General features: G+C 37.7%; 1 protein-coding gene across 6 annotated transcripts in view; it reads right to left on the reverse strand.

Annotated features, from left to right (window-relative positions):
• Positions 1-15,107, reverse strand: part of MORC2 (MORC family CW-type zinc finger 2) — a 40,706-nt gene that overhangs the window by 23,789 nt on the left and 1,810 nt on the right. For all 6 annotated transcript variants that reach the window (XM_058690848.1, XM_058690847.1, XM_058690845.1 and 3 more), the window contains exons 2-4: positions 8,151-8,204; positions 5,777-5,811; positions 201-269 (exon numbers count right to left, since the gene is read on the reverse strand). In XM_058690848.1, coding sequence (XP_058546831.1) covers positions 201-269; positions 5,777-5,811; positions 8,151-8,204 — 158 coding nt within the window. The remainder of the gene's footprint in view (positions 1-200; positions 270-5,776; positions 5,812-8,150; positions 8,205-15,107) is intronic.

Raw genomic sequence — 15,107 nt, forward strand, 5'->3', positions numbered from 1 at the left:
TTGCCACTCAGATCCTATCTCCCATGCTAGGACAAGACCTGGCAAATCCATTAGTGGAATTAAGCCTATGATCCTGCAACAGACCTCTCTCTCCAGATGGATCTTCTAATCACAATAGTGAGGTAACAAAAACAACACGGTAAGTTTTTTGTAAAAAGAGTTACGTCCTCCCCCAAAGAAGCAATCATCTCATCACTTACTTGGATCCATTCCTGCTCCATCATCCAAAAAGCAAAGCATAAATCCTCCTCGAAGGTCCTCTCGCCTTTCTGTAAAAGAAGCAGTTGCCATTACTGGGTAGTTACCTATCAGAGGGTGGCAACACAGGTAAAATCAGAATGTATACCAATGTGACGTTTGATCCAAAAAGGTTAGAATGCCAAATCTAGCTCCTCCTTCTAACAGCCTTAGCTAGTGTGAAGTAAATGTCAGAGCCTTGAAGGTGGGCCTTACTATCAAAGGTTCTCCAATGCTTTCTAGTTCATGACAAAGCTTGAGAGAATCTTTGAGGGCAGGAAATACCTGGTCCACTAGACTAACCACACCAAGGACCACTAAATATCATGTATTTCACACAAACCTCAACCATCCTTCTGCCTCTTTCCACCTGGATTACTTCTACCTCTGCCCTCTGCCATGGACCCCGAGCCACTAAAGCATTCCAACTACTACACACTCTACCTTATCAATATTCCTCAAATTCAACAGAGCATCTCCTTTGTGGGTTAAGTCTGGGGTAGCCATCAGACAAAGCGATCAAGCCAGACATGCCATGGGCACAGCGGTGACAGCTACTATCCAGACAAACTGCTATGTCTATGTGTGACTAGCCCCAGGCTAACTTTAGTTTCTGGGCTATATGTATTCATTGCCACATCTTCTGCTTGGTATGGGTCCTTGAAATGGCTCCCTAACCTAGGAATGAGATGGCACAAGGTGTAGTGAGAACTTCCTGGTTCCCAGCTGGACTTGCTCAACTGGAAGGAGGAGCAGTCTTTTGACAAAAGAAGTCCTTTGACAGTGCAGCCATGGCAAGGCTTCCTGGTCAACAGGAAAGGAACAAAACAAACTGACTGCCATTTCAGTAGGTGGAAGAACCTCTTCTTTCGGTAGCTGTCTTCTGCAGCAGCAGGTGGTTACTCAAAGTAGTCTGGGTCTAAACATCTCACAAACACTAAAGAAAAGATTCTCCAATAGGGAAGGGGACCATACTGGAGTTTCCAAGGTGCCTTTGACCAATGATGAGTACTGTGTTGCAAAGGAGGAACAGCACGGGCTTTGGAATCAGGAGAGCACTTCTATTAAAAGAAAGGTCTATGTAAGGTACTACGGAGACAAGCCCAAGACTGCTTTGGAGACTACTTCCTGAGAACTTTTTTGTCTCCCCTAAGCTGAGGTTCACCAACTTCATACACTATCCAAGCTGAGGAATCTCAGTTTAAAACACTCTTTGTCCTCTCCTAAGGCTAAAGATTCAAGGGAGTCATGATCACCTTCGTTAAATGAACTAGTTAGTGTAATTTAAAACGCTATTTCAAAAGTACTATAAACCACAGAGATTTTCAAGTATCACTAAGTGTTCAGGAATTTAGCTCTACTAAAACGTTAATAACAAGTGCTTCTTGAAAGTTCAAGAACAAGGATCTTCCTGGAAGTACTACTAGTAGATAAGAAAATTTCTCCTTATGGCAGTGCCTCTTATCAAAGTATGGAGAATCCAAATGAGATCTAGTAAGCAGGAGCAAGTGCAAGAAAAGTGCAAAAAGACTTCAAAATTTCCTTCTGGAGGAAGCAAGGTATCACATGGAGACTCAATCTGGGTCAGATACAGAACATGGTAAATGTGTTCTAAATCTAACCAAGAGCCATTTGCTGTACACTTCAGCCATAAAATGTACATGAAGACTCTGCTTCAGGATTCAGAAATTGGTTCAAGCCAAGTGCATTTCAAAAGTCTTCAAAGATTACTGGCATTTCTGGAACACTAAATAAGAAGTTACTCTAGGCCCTTGTGTTTGTTAGAACAGGATTTGCAGGCTGTTTTAACACAAAATCACCACTTAACAGGGGGTCTGAGATACCTTTCTTGTTCAAAGACTTCATTTTAAAGATTTTTCATATGGTTTACAAGGGTTAAGAGATCCACCAATAGAGAGGATCCTCCTGGCCACACAGTGATCAACAGCCTGTATGCAGCTAGTAGTAACCAAGTCCATGATCAAGGGCAACACTGCCTCAGGGCCAAGAGAGACTAGCTGACACAGCAGTCACTTCTTCAACTTTGTAAATATGCAATGTGGTATCTTTACCTGGCTACGATGCTTATCCTAATCACTCATTTATTCAATGAGCATTTACTGAGCACTTCCTCTGTGCCTGGCTCTGTGATAAAAACAACAGTAAACAATACAGATATGATCACTGCCTTCACAGAGCTTAGAGTCCAAAAGCTGCTACTCTCTGTAGGTTAGGTAATCAGGAGGGTTTAAGCAGGAGACCAAGAAGAGTAACAGCTAGAGCAAAATGTAGTCTGCGTTAAGAATCAGCTGAAGACCTTGTTAAAAATACAGATTCTGGGCTTTACCCTGGAAAGTCTGTGTGAATCTGAGGTGGTACCTAAGAATTTTTATTTCTTTTTTTTTTTAATTTTTAAAAATGTTTTTATTTATTTTTGAGACAGAGAGAGACAGAGCATGAGCAGGGGAGGGACAGAGAGAGAGGGAGACGCAGAATCCAAAGCAGGCTCCAGGCTCCAAGCTGTCAGCACAGAGCCCAACGTGGGACTCGAACTCAGGAACCACGAGATCATGACCTGAGCAGAAGTCAGACGCTCAACCGACTGAGCCACCCAGGCACCCCAGAATTTTTATTTCTAACAAGCTCCACAGGTGACGCTGTCCATCAACAGACCACTCTTTGAGAAGCACTGAACTAGAGAATAAAGAACCCATTGCATCCCTGCTTAAAACAATCTCCTCAGACATTCCACAAGTTAGAGATGTATTCCTAACACCTGATATTTACTTTGTCAGTCATTTGAGTGATATATGAAGCCTCCAAGCAAAGGATTTTGATGAAGAACAGGGAGTTCTGGAGAGAGGAGAGTTTAAGCAGCTGGGGGTTGTATGCTTCCACTCCCATCATACATTTTGGAACCAAGACAGGGAGGGCAAAGCCAAACTGCCTTCTTTGCAGTTGTGCCTCAGATCCTGGTAGCAGCTATGTAAGATTATCAGAACAAATTTGGATGGATGCACATCTAAGCTCCCCCCAATATGGCTAAGTCTAGCTTCTCCAAATCAGCCTGACATCCCACATCCCATCATCCAACTCTCACTGGGGAGAAGACAGGAAATAGAAGCAGAAGAAATGTACAATGGAGCTAATAAATCAAAAGTCAGAGATGATAAAATAATGTCCTCAGCAGAAGTTGTAATAAAATGACATCCAAGTTCTTGTTCTTTTGCCATCTGAGCACTATACATTTCAGGTTCACATGCTCTAATTTTCCATTTCTATGATTCGGCATCACAAAAGGGATCTTTCTTTGAGAAGTGACACTCCTATACAAAGAAGTCAAGAAAGTCAATAAAAATACCAAATCTACTTCTGACAGGCACATTATGGTATGACCCCATCTCATAGGAATGTTTTGGGTGAGTGAACACCTCTGTACTTTAAGAGCCTGGTTCCTTTGTCACCTTCTTAGGTTTAAATACAATCTTTTAAAATGTGAATTTGTAGTGAATTCAAACTAAATCTGATGTTTGAGGGGATTTCCAAGTTCAGTATCAATCTAGTTTCAGAACGGGAGACAGGAAAATACTTTCCCCTCTGTACCAACAATAAGAACTTTATAGTACTAGGATGTTACTGATTTTATTATTCTACTTGTAAAATGAAGTTGCTTTTATTCCTCTTGTTGAATGTGTTAATAAGGCTCTGAGGTAGAAAAGAGTGAAGTGATACCTCAGCCAAGACTCCCAATCTTGAGCTATTTGGAGTAAATCAAGTCTTTTTCCAAAATGCTGTAGTCCTTACTGATTCTATCATACCATTTAATCTTTAACTGCCTTGACAATTCCCTTAAGACCAAGTTATTGTTCTCTAATCATCTGCAGAGTGCTGTCTCTCCAATTAGAGACTTAAGTTCTCTAATGAGAACTTAGAAAAGGCCCCATCACATCCTCTCTGGACTCCTCCCAAAGCACAACAGCAGTAAGAACACTGAGCACAGAATAAATGCACAGTTGGCCCTTTTCATTTAAATTGAAATCCAACTGTTATGCTCCATTTTGAGTATAATGGACAAAATTTTCTTAGTGAAATTCACCCACCGAAGGTAGAAGGAGGGGACAGAGATGATTTCTGTTTAAAACTGTTTCTTTCAAATAGACTCAGCTCTGATGATTTTTCCTTTCAATGTCACTTGGAGTAGAGGCCCTTTCTCTGCTTTACCATCTGTGCAATGATTAAGACAACGGCTGATTCTTTCAGAGGTAGCTGTAATTGCTCCTCATCATAGCACACTTGAGATGTAAGATACACAGTAACTTGGGAATGGTTCCTCCATTTGGCCTTAGGGTTTAAGTAACCATCTTCTAAGACTCTTCTGCTATGCCTTTTTCCTGTTCCTTTCTTCTAAAAATAAAAGAAGTCTTATTTTCACCGCTTCGGCATAGCTTTTTGAGAAGGCTTTCAGAATTTAAACAGTATAGCTGACGTTTAGCTGTCCTGAATGATTTTCTTTGCTCTAAAGAAAATGTGCATGAGAAATCCATCATATCTAGGGAGATTCATCATAATTATATAACACTGAAGTTCTGAGAATCACTTCTTAGTTATGTGCTTGTTCCCATTTATCAAATGAGTGAGTCCATGAAGAGGGGCTATCTGATAATTGTATATTCCCACAAAAACTACCAGTATTCTCAGATGTTAGTCAATGTTATTCAGAATATTAGCCTAAACCTTTCAGAAGACTTTAGAAAAGTTTGTCAGAAAAACAGAGTATGCTAGCCAAATTGGATTTAAAAGCTATCTTCCCCTATTCCCCTTCCAAATTTCTAGCATTCAAATTACCAAAAAACATGCTGGTACAAACACTGAACAGGCAGAAAGCAAACTAAAAATGATCATTTAAAATTTTTAAAAAGCCAATGATAATGACTAAGAATTCTTCCACTGTTGTACCCACTCCAGAAAAAAAAAGAATTTTACTACCAAACAGCAGAGCCAATAAAATAAGCAAAACAGTAGACACTGTTAGTATCTATAAATTCCAAGCAAAGCAGCCCTCCTTTCTACCTGACATTTCTGCCTGAGAACATCTCAGCGAATTCCAGCACCAACCCAGTTAACCCAACTGTTTTAGGCAACTGACACCAGCAACCCTCCAAGTCCTTGCTGAGGTTGCAGAGAGAGGAAGTGGCCTCCAATAAGCTCTTTTTGGCCTCAGGTAGCGTAAAATCAACCAATCAGTAAGCCAACCAATCAAATCACTGGTACTTGGTCACTTTGTTCCCCACTACTCTACTCCATTAACCCATAAATCTCTCAGTGGCTACTTAAGTAGATCTATACATCTGGACACCACATGTTAGTTCCCTTGCACCAAAATTTTTGGTTTCTATTATATGCCTGACCAGGAATGCCCTGTTTCTACCTGTGACCTGGAATAATCATGCTCTTAAGCATTTCTTCTTAGACATAGCAATAAATTCATTCAAAGGAACTGAACGTCAGAGGAAAGGACTGACATGTAACTTAGACTTACCTGCATAAATATCTATTCTGGTGGCATCAGCATCTCTGCAAAATTAAAAGAAAAAAATCAAGATCTAGTTGAAAATATGAAGTATCAACCATCAAAATGTACAATATTTTAAGTGGGATGCATACTATTTTGAGTCTATTTTCAGGAAGTCACACAGAAATTCTGTATCCATTACACTTTCACACTTAGTAATACTGTTTTCCTTATGTGTCTGTGAAACACTTCTGAAGCTCTGAACTATTTAAAATAATCACATGACACATAGGGCCTGGATACATTTTTTAAATACAGATTTCACAGTAAAAACATCTAGAGAATAAGAAAGAACACCATCCTTTACACACTAAAAAATGACTCACAACTGTGTTTCTCTCACTCACTTGATTGCAATCATAAAAAATGTTCCAGTACCTCGTCCATTTTTCTTTGTCACAAAATGTTAAGGGAAAAAAAAAATCATCTGCCACGAAGCCTATGAAAAATCAGGTCTCACAGTATACACACTACAGTCAACATACTAATTCACAAGCCCATAATCTTATCCTAACCTAAAAGGAAGTTGGGGCACTCCATCAGACTCCAACCATTAGCTGAAATAACAAGTTCAGTCATCAAGAGCAGCTTGAAGGTAGTCTAGTCCAATTCTGCCAACTGCAGACAAGAAAAATGAGGCACGGAGAGTTTCATCAGTTTTATTTTATTTTTTTAATTTTTAAAGGTTTTTTATTATTTGGAGAAAGAGAGAGAGAGAGAGAGAAAGCACAAGTAGGGGAGGGGCAGAGAAAGGAGACACAGCATCCGAAGCAGGCTCCAAGCTCTGAGCTGTCAGTACAGAGCCCAATGCGGGCTTGAACCCACAAACCGTGAGATCATGACCTGAGCCAAAGTCAGACACTCAACCGACTGAGCCACCCAGGTACCCTAAGTTTCATCAGTTTTAAGTGGGAAAAAAAAAAAGCCCACTCAAGTCCATTCAGTTCTATATGTACCTATTCCTAAAAACATAAAAACATTTTCAAATATGAGAAAAATTAGCAAAATGTGTGCATGAACAGGAACATATACTCCTAGGAATCTCCAATTCACCATAGGATATAAAAAAAGACAGTCTGCCACAACACACCATGGTCTCACAAAGCTAGTAAGTGGCAAAGTCATAGTTCCATTAAGCTACAGCATTTTTAAATTGAATACAAAAATTATGACTCAACCAGGATTGAAACAAAATGGAACTTTTCTGGTTAAACAACTTATTAACAAGCACACTTTCATGAACAGTCCAGTGAATAACAATAAAAGTAATAATAGCATAGATTTATAGTATAGATATAGATACAAACAGAAAATTACCCAGCAGCTCATTAACTAGGGATCTGTTTAGAAAGTACTTCTACTCTCAGGGCACCTAGGTGGCTCAGTCAGTTAGGCATCTGACTCTTAAGTTTGGTCCAGGTCATGATCTCCCAGTTTGTGGGATTGAGCCTCAAGTCAGTCTCCACAATGACAGCACGGAGCCTGCTTGGGATTCGCTCTCGCTCTCGCTCTCGCGCTCTCTCTCTCTCTCTCTCTCTCTCTCTCCCTGCTCTTCCCCTGCTCATGTGCACATGCACATATGCATTCTCTCTCTCAAAATAAATTAACTAATTAAAAAAAATGGAAGTACTCTACTCTTAATTCTTACCCTCTTCCTTCATTAGTCATCAACACTTGGTCAATAAGCAATGTGTCTGAATTTTATGTCTGCATTCAGAAACAAAACTGAGAGAATATTTTCATAATTATGAACAGAATCGTGATTTGGATGTTCCTATTTGTTTATCTTTGAGGCAACCTAAACTTTCTAGTCTTGCACAGTAATATTTATAGACTTCCATCACTAAGAACTCAATATAACACAGTGCTGAAGACTTTCTTCCAAACACAGCTACTAATAACAGAAGATACTTTGATCAACTAGAGTCAATTAAATATACATTTTAGGAACACACTCTGGCATAATTTTAAAGACTTTAGATGGTGTACATTTTTGGTAACACAAATTAAATAAGATCTTGTCTGTCCCATTACCTTGATTGCTAAATTCCTATCTTAATTCCTTGCATTTCATTGCAATTATCTTGCTCTAATACACAAGGGAAGATAACTTGGAAGGTCATAAGTTCACTATTTTTAGGACAAGCAATGGGTAAATTAATCAAGTAAAGTAGAAGTATCAACTAACACACTATTAAAAATACTTTTGGGGTAAGAGGCCTCTTAGGAGGGAATTGCAGCTGCTTACAGAACTGTCTCCTTCCTAAGTCTTCAGAAAACAATAGTCACAAGGACCCAAAAAGTTTTCAAGCACAGCCTGTATGCCTAAAAGACTACATACCTTGCATTATCAACCAGTTCAGCAAGAGCACCAAACAAGAATTCATGAGTAGTTCTGAAATGATAAATACTAAGAATCAGCAAAAGAATTACAGAATTGAACTATGACACCTAATAAGTCAAGGTTATAAAATATTAAAAAGTTTTTAGAAAATCTAAAATTGCCATTTGCATTGTCACTTTACACTACTGAAATTTCCCCACAACTTGAAACCTTTAAGAGTTGCTAAGCCCCCTCAAATGTTAATCTATTAAATCTTGCTGTCTACTCATGTCTATTCTTACTATGTTAAGAAACCCACTTTGAAGCATTAAGATTCCTATGTGTATATACTATTTTAAAAGCAGCATTTTCCATTACTCATGTTCCGTCTAGAAAAATGTCTGTATTTTATTTCTCATTGCCTTAACCAGCTATCAGTTTCCGCATATCTCTAAGCACGCTCAATGGGTGACTTGCTAACATTCTGCTTTATCAGTACTTGTGTGTTATCTATTGGTAAAAGAAGAAAACCCATTTGCTTTTGTGCAGTTTATAAGCAAAATATTCCATTTGAAAGTGAGGAGAAAGGAGAGGATAATCTATTTCCTGACTTTCCAATTCTAGCCAAAAACAGCTTTCTCCACATTAAAGAAGGGAATCCAAGACTCTGTTGAACAATTCCTCTTAGGAGGACAATAGCGTGGTGTGTTCTAAGGTCCCTGTTAGCCCCTTCAAGGTCATCTCTCTTCCAGGAGGCTGCTCAAAGTTGGGTTAGATAAATACACAATTACCATTATTATTCATAACTCAATAAATATGTGTGCCTAAGATGCATCCTTAAATTACTTCTCCACTTACACTCTCTTTGTGCTATTTTCCATAATAGTCCTCTTTAGATATAAGAGTAAAATGCGTCCCCCTAGAAACCTTGACTTTTGATTAAAGAAAATGTAAAATCATTAACCTAAGTACATTACTATCATCAATTTTTCAAAAATACACAAATTATACCCATTGATTTTTTTTTTTTTGGTATAACTGTTGTAGCCATTAAACTGAAAATTTCTAAAAATTTAGAATGAAATATACCAAAATTAAATAACCAGTGTCCAGGATCTCTGATCACTTACTACATCATGTAAAACTTAAAACAAATTGTAAAATATTTGCTTATAAAATAAACACCCAAAGCTGAACTGTCCAGAAACCCTGGTTTCCCCTCAAGTAAACCTACAAATTTTTACAACTACAAATTTTGAATTAAAACTGTTACTAAAAGAAAAAAAAATATATTGGAATTTTAGGAAGAACTTTTCCCCCCGTGAGATCAGTGATTATATCTGTTGCTAATCCAAGATGGCATCAATAAATAGGTCTTAGTAAAAAGTAGAAATTTATCTCCAATTCACTTAGAAAATAGAGTTCAAATTCTTCTGACCAAAATCCAATCCTTAATTAATTTACATGAAAAGAAAAACAATTTCAGGGGCACCTGGGTGGCTCAGTCAGTTAAGCACCAGACATCAGCTCAGATCATGATCTTGATGCTCTTGGGTTTGAGCCCTGCCATCAGGCTGTGCTGACAGCTCAGAGCCTGGAGCCTGCTTAGGACTCTGTGTCTCCCTCTCTCTCTGCCCCTCCCCCACTGGCGCTCTGTCTCTCTCTAAACTAAATAACCATTAAAAAAAATTTTTTTTAAAGAAAAACAATTTCTATGAAAAAAACACCTGCATAAAACATATGTATCTTTAGTTAAAAATATTTAAGTTTCTAGAATCATCTTAAATTCTTCAAATTATCATCTGAAGAAACAAAGAAGTATTCTGTAGATTACTACACTAAAGAAATAGAAATGTTAGAAAATTAAAGGTGATTTACTAAAGGTAATATAATTTAAAAGTGAATCTAACATTTGCTCTCAAGCTTTCAGTCATTTTCCTGTCTGAATAGAAGTAGCTAAAAACTTCACAAAGTGAATTACTCTCCATCCTCAAAATTTTTTTTAATTTTGAGGATTGTTATATAAAATAACAAATTCTATTGCAATACTTATTTCAATAAAAAGTTATACTTTAATATAGTCAAGGAAATTCAGAAATAAAACTCCTGTAAACCAAAAAAACCCAAACAAACAAACAAACAGAACAACCATAAGAATGGGACTACAATTTATATGCAGGAATCTCTGGAATACATCAAAGAATCAAGAACTGGCCTTTGGTAGTGAAAACAGTGAATATGAATAGTCTTCAAAACTTACTCTAATACCCTTTACTATCAGGGCAAAGAAATCACAAACAGAAATGGTGACCATAGGGGCACCTGGGTGGCTCAGTCGATTAGGCGTCAGCTCAGGTCATGACCTCGCGGTTTGTGAGTTCAAGCTCCACATCAGGCTCTATGCTGACAGCTCAGAGCCTAGAGCCTGTTTAGGATTCTGTGGCTCTCTCTCTCTCTCTCTCTCTCTCTCTGCCCCTCCCTTGCTTGCTCACTGCCTCTCTCTCTCTCTCTCTCAAAAATGAATAAACATTAAAAAAAATTTAAAAAAAGAAATGGTGACTGCTTCTCAGCAATACATATTTCTGATTGCTTCACATGAAAACTGCTTCACATGAAAATGAGAGACATTCAGAATTCAAGAAGATCTCAACAGGGAAAGGACAAAGTATCTCTGGCTAAGTTTTCACTGCTTTCTACATGACATTTAGAAATGTGCCTTGTATATTTAGAATTTAAAGAAAACATTCCAAATGGCTTTTGTTGTTCCACATAGTATCAATGCTGTTCCACACGTAACTATTTCAGACAAGCTAACAAATATCTTTAAAATGTAACCAAGGGAGGGGCACTTGGGTGGCTCAGTCAGTTAAGTGTCAGACTCTTCAGCTCAGGTCATGATCTCATGGTTCATGGGATTGAGCCCTACATTGGGCTCTGTGCTGACAGCACGGAGCCTGCTCGGGATCCTCTTTCTCCCTCTCTCTCTACTCCTCCCCTGACTAGCTTGTGTGCGCGCACACACACACACACACACACACACACAATCCCTCTCAAAATAAACAGACATTTAAAAAAAAATAAAGTGGGAGCTCCTGGGTGGCTCAATCAGTTAAGCATCTGACTTCGGCTCAGGTCATGATCTCATGGTCCATGAGTTTGAGCCCCATGTCAGGCTCTGTGCTGACAGCTCAGAGCCTGGAGCCTGCTTTGGATTCTGTGTCTCCCTCTTTCTGCTCCTCCTCCGCTCACACACACGTGTGCTCTCTCCCTCTCAAAAATAAACATTAAAAATATAAGAAAATTTAAAAAGTGTAGCTGAGGGGTATTATTGTGATGTATACTGACACATCACAAAAGGGGCCTTTTGTGACAACTGCTGGGAAAGTCAGAGACAACACACATCTCTTCTCCAGACCTTCAACTGATTGATTAATGGGTCCTACTAACAAATTCTAAAATCAGAGTTCTAAATGTTTTTTAAAATCAGAAGAATCAAAAACATACTGACTGCATAAGTTCTCTCCTTTTTTCAAATAATATTCAAAGAGGCACACTCATTGCTTGCTAGCATTTGAAACAGATATCTGAGCAAGTATCAAAGAAAATTATTTTCACAGATGTAAAGATTCTTTGCATGTTATCAAAGAAAGGTCAACCATCTGGAAAAAGACAAGGATTTTTAACAAACTCTCACTTTCAAGTGATCTGGCTTTTATGCCATTTGTGCCATGATCAAAATAGTTTTGCAGCTCAGCATTTCCAGTGACAAATTCACGGGTAAATCTACTCATTACATAAGGAATATGGTGTCCCTATTTATATTCAGCCTGAATTTAAACCAATAGATTATCCACAAGTCTATCATACAGTGATAGCTTCTGCTGTGTTCTTGGAGATGTTGACAACAGTTAATTGCCTTAACTGCTAGAAAATAAAGCTGAGAAACTAGAGCAACAATTTTTACATTCAAATAGCTTTAATATATTTAGAGCGTGAACCCACATTTCAACAGGATTTTAAGTCCCCCAAACTATTAAGTCTCTAGAGGTGACAGGTTCCTCTATGTTCATTCACTACATATATAAATAAAACAAACCAAAGTATCATATGGCCAAGATAATTTATCAAACGTGCCAAGAGGAAAAGACATGGAAAGCAGTCATCTTATACTTAAGCATCCTGCTCTCTCAGACCACTTAGCAGTACTGCAAACAGTGACATAAGACACGCATCTTGTCACAAAGGAACATCACTACCATCACTATATCTGGAGTCTAGCACCTAGATTGCCATGAACTTTTTACTAACAGTCACAAAACCCACCACTAAAGACCAGTAACTGTATAAAACTCCTTTTATTCAAAAACTCTTATCATTTCGTAATTGAAACACCCAGTATTAAAAGGAAATAACCAAGACTAAGACTTTCATGTTATGAAAATTTCGCAGGCCTGCTTTAAACCTTAATGCTGATGTAACCAATAACCATCAACACTTACCACAGACATCATACAAAAAAAAAAAAAAAAATTCAAGACAGATGTTTACTGTCTCCAGTAAATGCTCCTAAGAATGTATCTGTCTAATGAACACCACCAAACAGCAACTTGCTACCATATTGACCAACCTGTGGTTTATATAAATCATACACTGAATAAACAATAATCACCATCTATTCAATGATCATCATGTACCATGTATGAGCTAATTACTTTATAAACATTATTTAACATACTCCTCATAAACACTGTCAGATTAGCTCCATTTTATAGATGAAGAAACAGAGGCTCAGGGAAATCAATCTGCCCAAAAACTCAACCAGGAAGCAGTCAAATCCAAGCTTGGCTGGCTCCCAAGCCTATGCATGCTCTCTCCATTGCACCACACTGATTTCTATCCTTCTAGTCTGCCTGTGTTCCACCTGCAAGTCTACGTTACACGGGAGGTAAGCAAAGGGCCATACCTTACATAATTCACAATATGGCAATATCGTAGATGTTCAGACACTCTATAATGGTTTTGTGTTTTAAAAATTGTAACAGAACAAAGGAGAAGGTACTCTAAGAAAAATCTTCCCATTTCTGAAGGTGACCTTGCATCACTTAACACAGAGAAGATCCATCTACCATCATAAGGAGTAACAAGTCACGGCTTAGGAAAATTTAAACATTTGTTTCCTCTAGAAATGAATTTCTAGTCACATTACCGTGATAAATAAATCTTCAAACTGGTTACAAACCAACTTATCTTGGTATTCCAGGGTTCATATTTTCTTCTGGCAGGATTAGATACATCCTAAAGTATACAACTTCAAAGGTGTGATCCAGATTAGAAAATCTAGAGCTTCCAAAATGATACATTCAACCCTCAAATGTTCATGCAAGCAGGTGGTTCCAAGTCAATATGGGAAAGTCAAATTCACAGAGAATTCTCCAGTTGTATTTTAAACAAGTGACTTAACTAGAATTTTATTCTATACCTTAGTTCTGTTCACCTATTGTTAATAAGTTACAAAATGGCAATATGAGTATTCCAGAACCTCAAATTTAAAAATTTGAGATAAACTAAAATTGAATAGACTTTCAAAGTAGGAAGTAAACCCTTTGCTTTATAAGAAAACAAGCCCTTAAAAGTATACTCGACTAGAGTTAGTACTGCCTGATAGCTAAAAACACTAACCATTATGGCCAGGTAAAACTTATTGCCTTAAATCTTGATGCCTTAAACCTGCCACTTAGCAGATGTGTAACTTCTGGCATGTTACTCTGAGCCCAGTTTCCTCAAATGCAAAATAGGAATAATCCTTACTCCAGCAAGGTTACTATAAGGATTATTTTACACATTTAAAAGTGACTGGCAAGAAGCAATTAATTGTTGTTACTATTATTATCAAAAAGTCTTTGGGGAAGCTCTTCCAAGATTATCATATAGTCTTGTCATTCCAAATTTGGCCCCTCATTCCACAATTCAGAACTGAAGTAACCAATTATTAAATACAATCACTGGTGAACATCTAAGTGGCCTTCAAATGCTTGTTCTTAAACACAATTCAAATATAAAAAAGGATACTGAGGGTCTTGCCCAAGACGTTATTAATTAGCTAAATAAGCATCACCAACCTATCTAAGTGGGCTTCAGATTCATCTTCCGTAGCATGAGACTTCGCCTCTCAGGCCCTACAGTACCTACTCTAAAACCAGTTCTAGTTCACTAATAAGCTTCCTAAACAAAAAATAAAACCAGACTATTACCATTTGGCAATTCACTACTCAAAACTTTTATTTACTTGATAGGAAAAAAAGCAAAAAAAATTACAGACGTCATAACATGTTGCCCTTATCCATAAAAAGCTAAAAATTATTTTACTGTTACTAGATGTTTGAAGTCTATCATCTCAACCCTCAAAGCGGTTCTTCAGATCTGAGCCATTCATGTAGCTGCTCATCACCTCTGCAAATACTAAAATGGTAGAATACTTACCTTCATCTCAAAAGTGATGAATGAATGTATTAGAACACTAGTTATGACCCCACTGAATTACTTCCAAGACAGTGGCATAACAGTTAACCCTGAAACATTCCAGATCAACACGGAATAATGATAATCTAATGAGCTCAAACATAAACACCATATGTGTTCTGTGATTTGCACACATTTTGGGGAAAGGCTACTTAAATTATGGGTTTAAACAAGTTGCTATTTTCTGCCTAGCACATAAAAATTTCATTGGAATTAGGGACGAATTTCCCAGGAAGATAAAGCCAACTGTTTGCTGACAACAAAAATTAGTAATTTCTTCTCACAAGTTGTCATTTAAGATCTTCATTCTTTTCTTTTTCTTGTTAGGAAAAAAAAGACTTGTTATAACCCAACTGTTTTGGCTGTTGTCACTAAAAAGAAAGTCGATATGAGAACAGTCCAACTCCTGGGGATCCAAAGAACAGCACTTGTTGGATTCCTATCAAACACTTGAAT

This window comes from Neofelis nebulosa, chromosome 11, assembly GCF_028018385.1.
Source record: "Neofelis nebulosa isolate mNeoNeb1 chromosome 11, mNeoNeb1.pri, whole genome shotgun sequence".
NCBI classification, from domain to species: domain Eukaryota; kingdom Metazoa; phylum Chordata; class Mammalia; order Carnivora; family Felidae; genus Neofelis; species Neofelis nebulosa.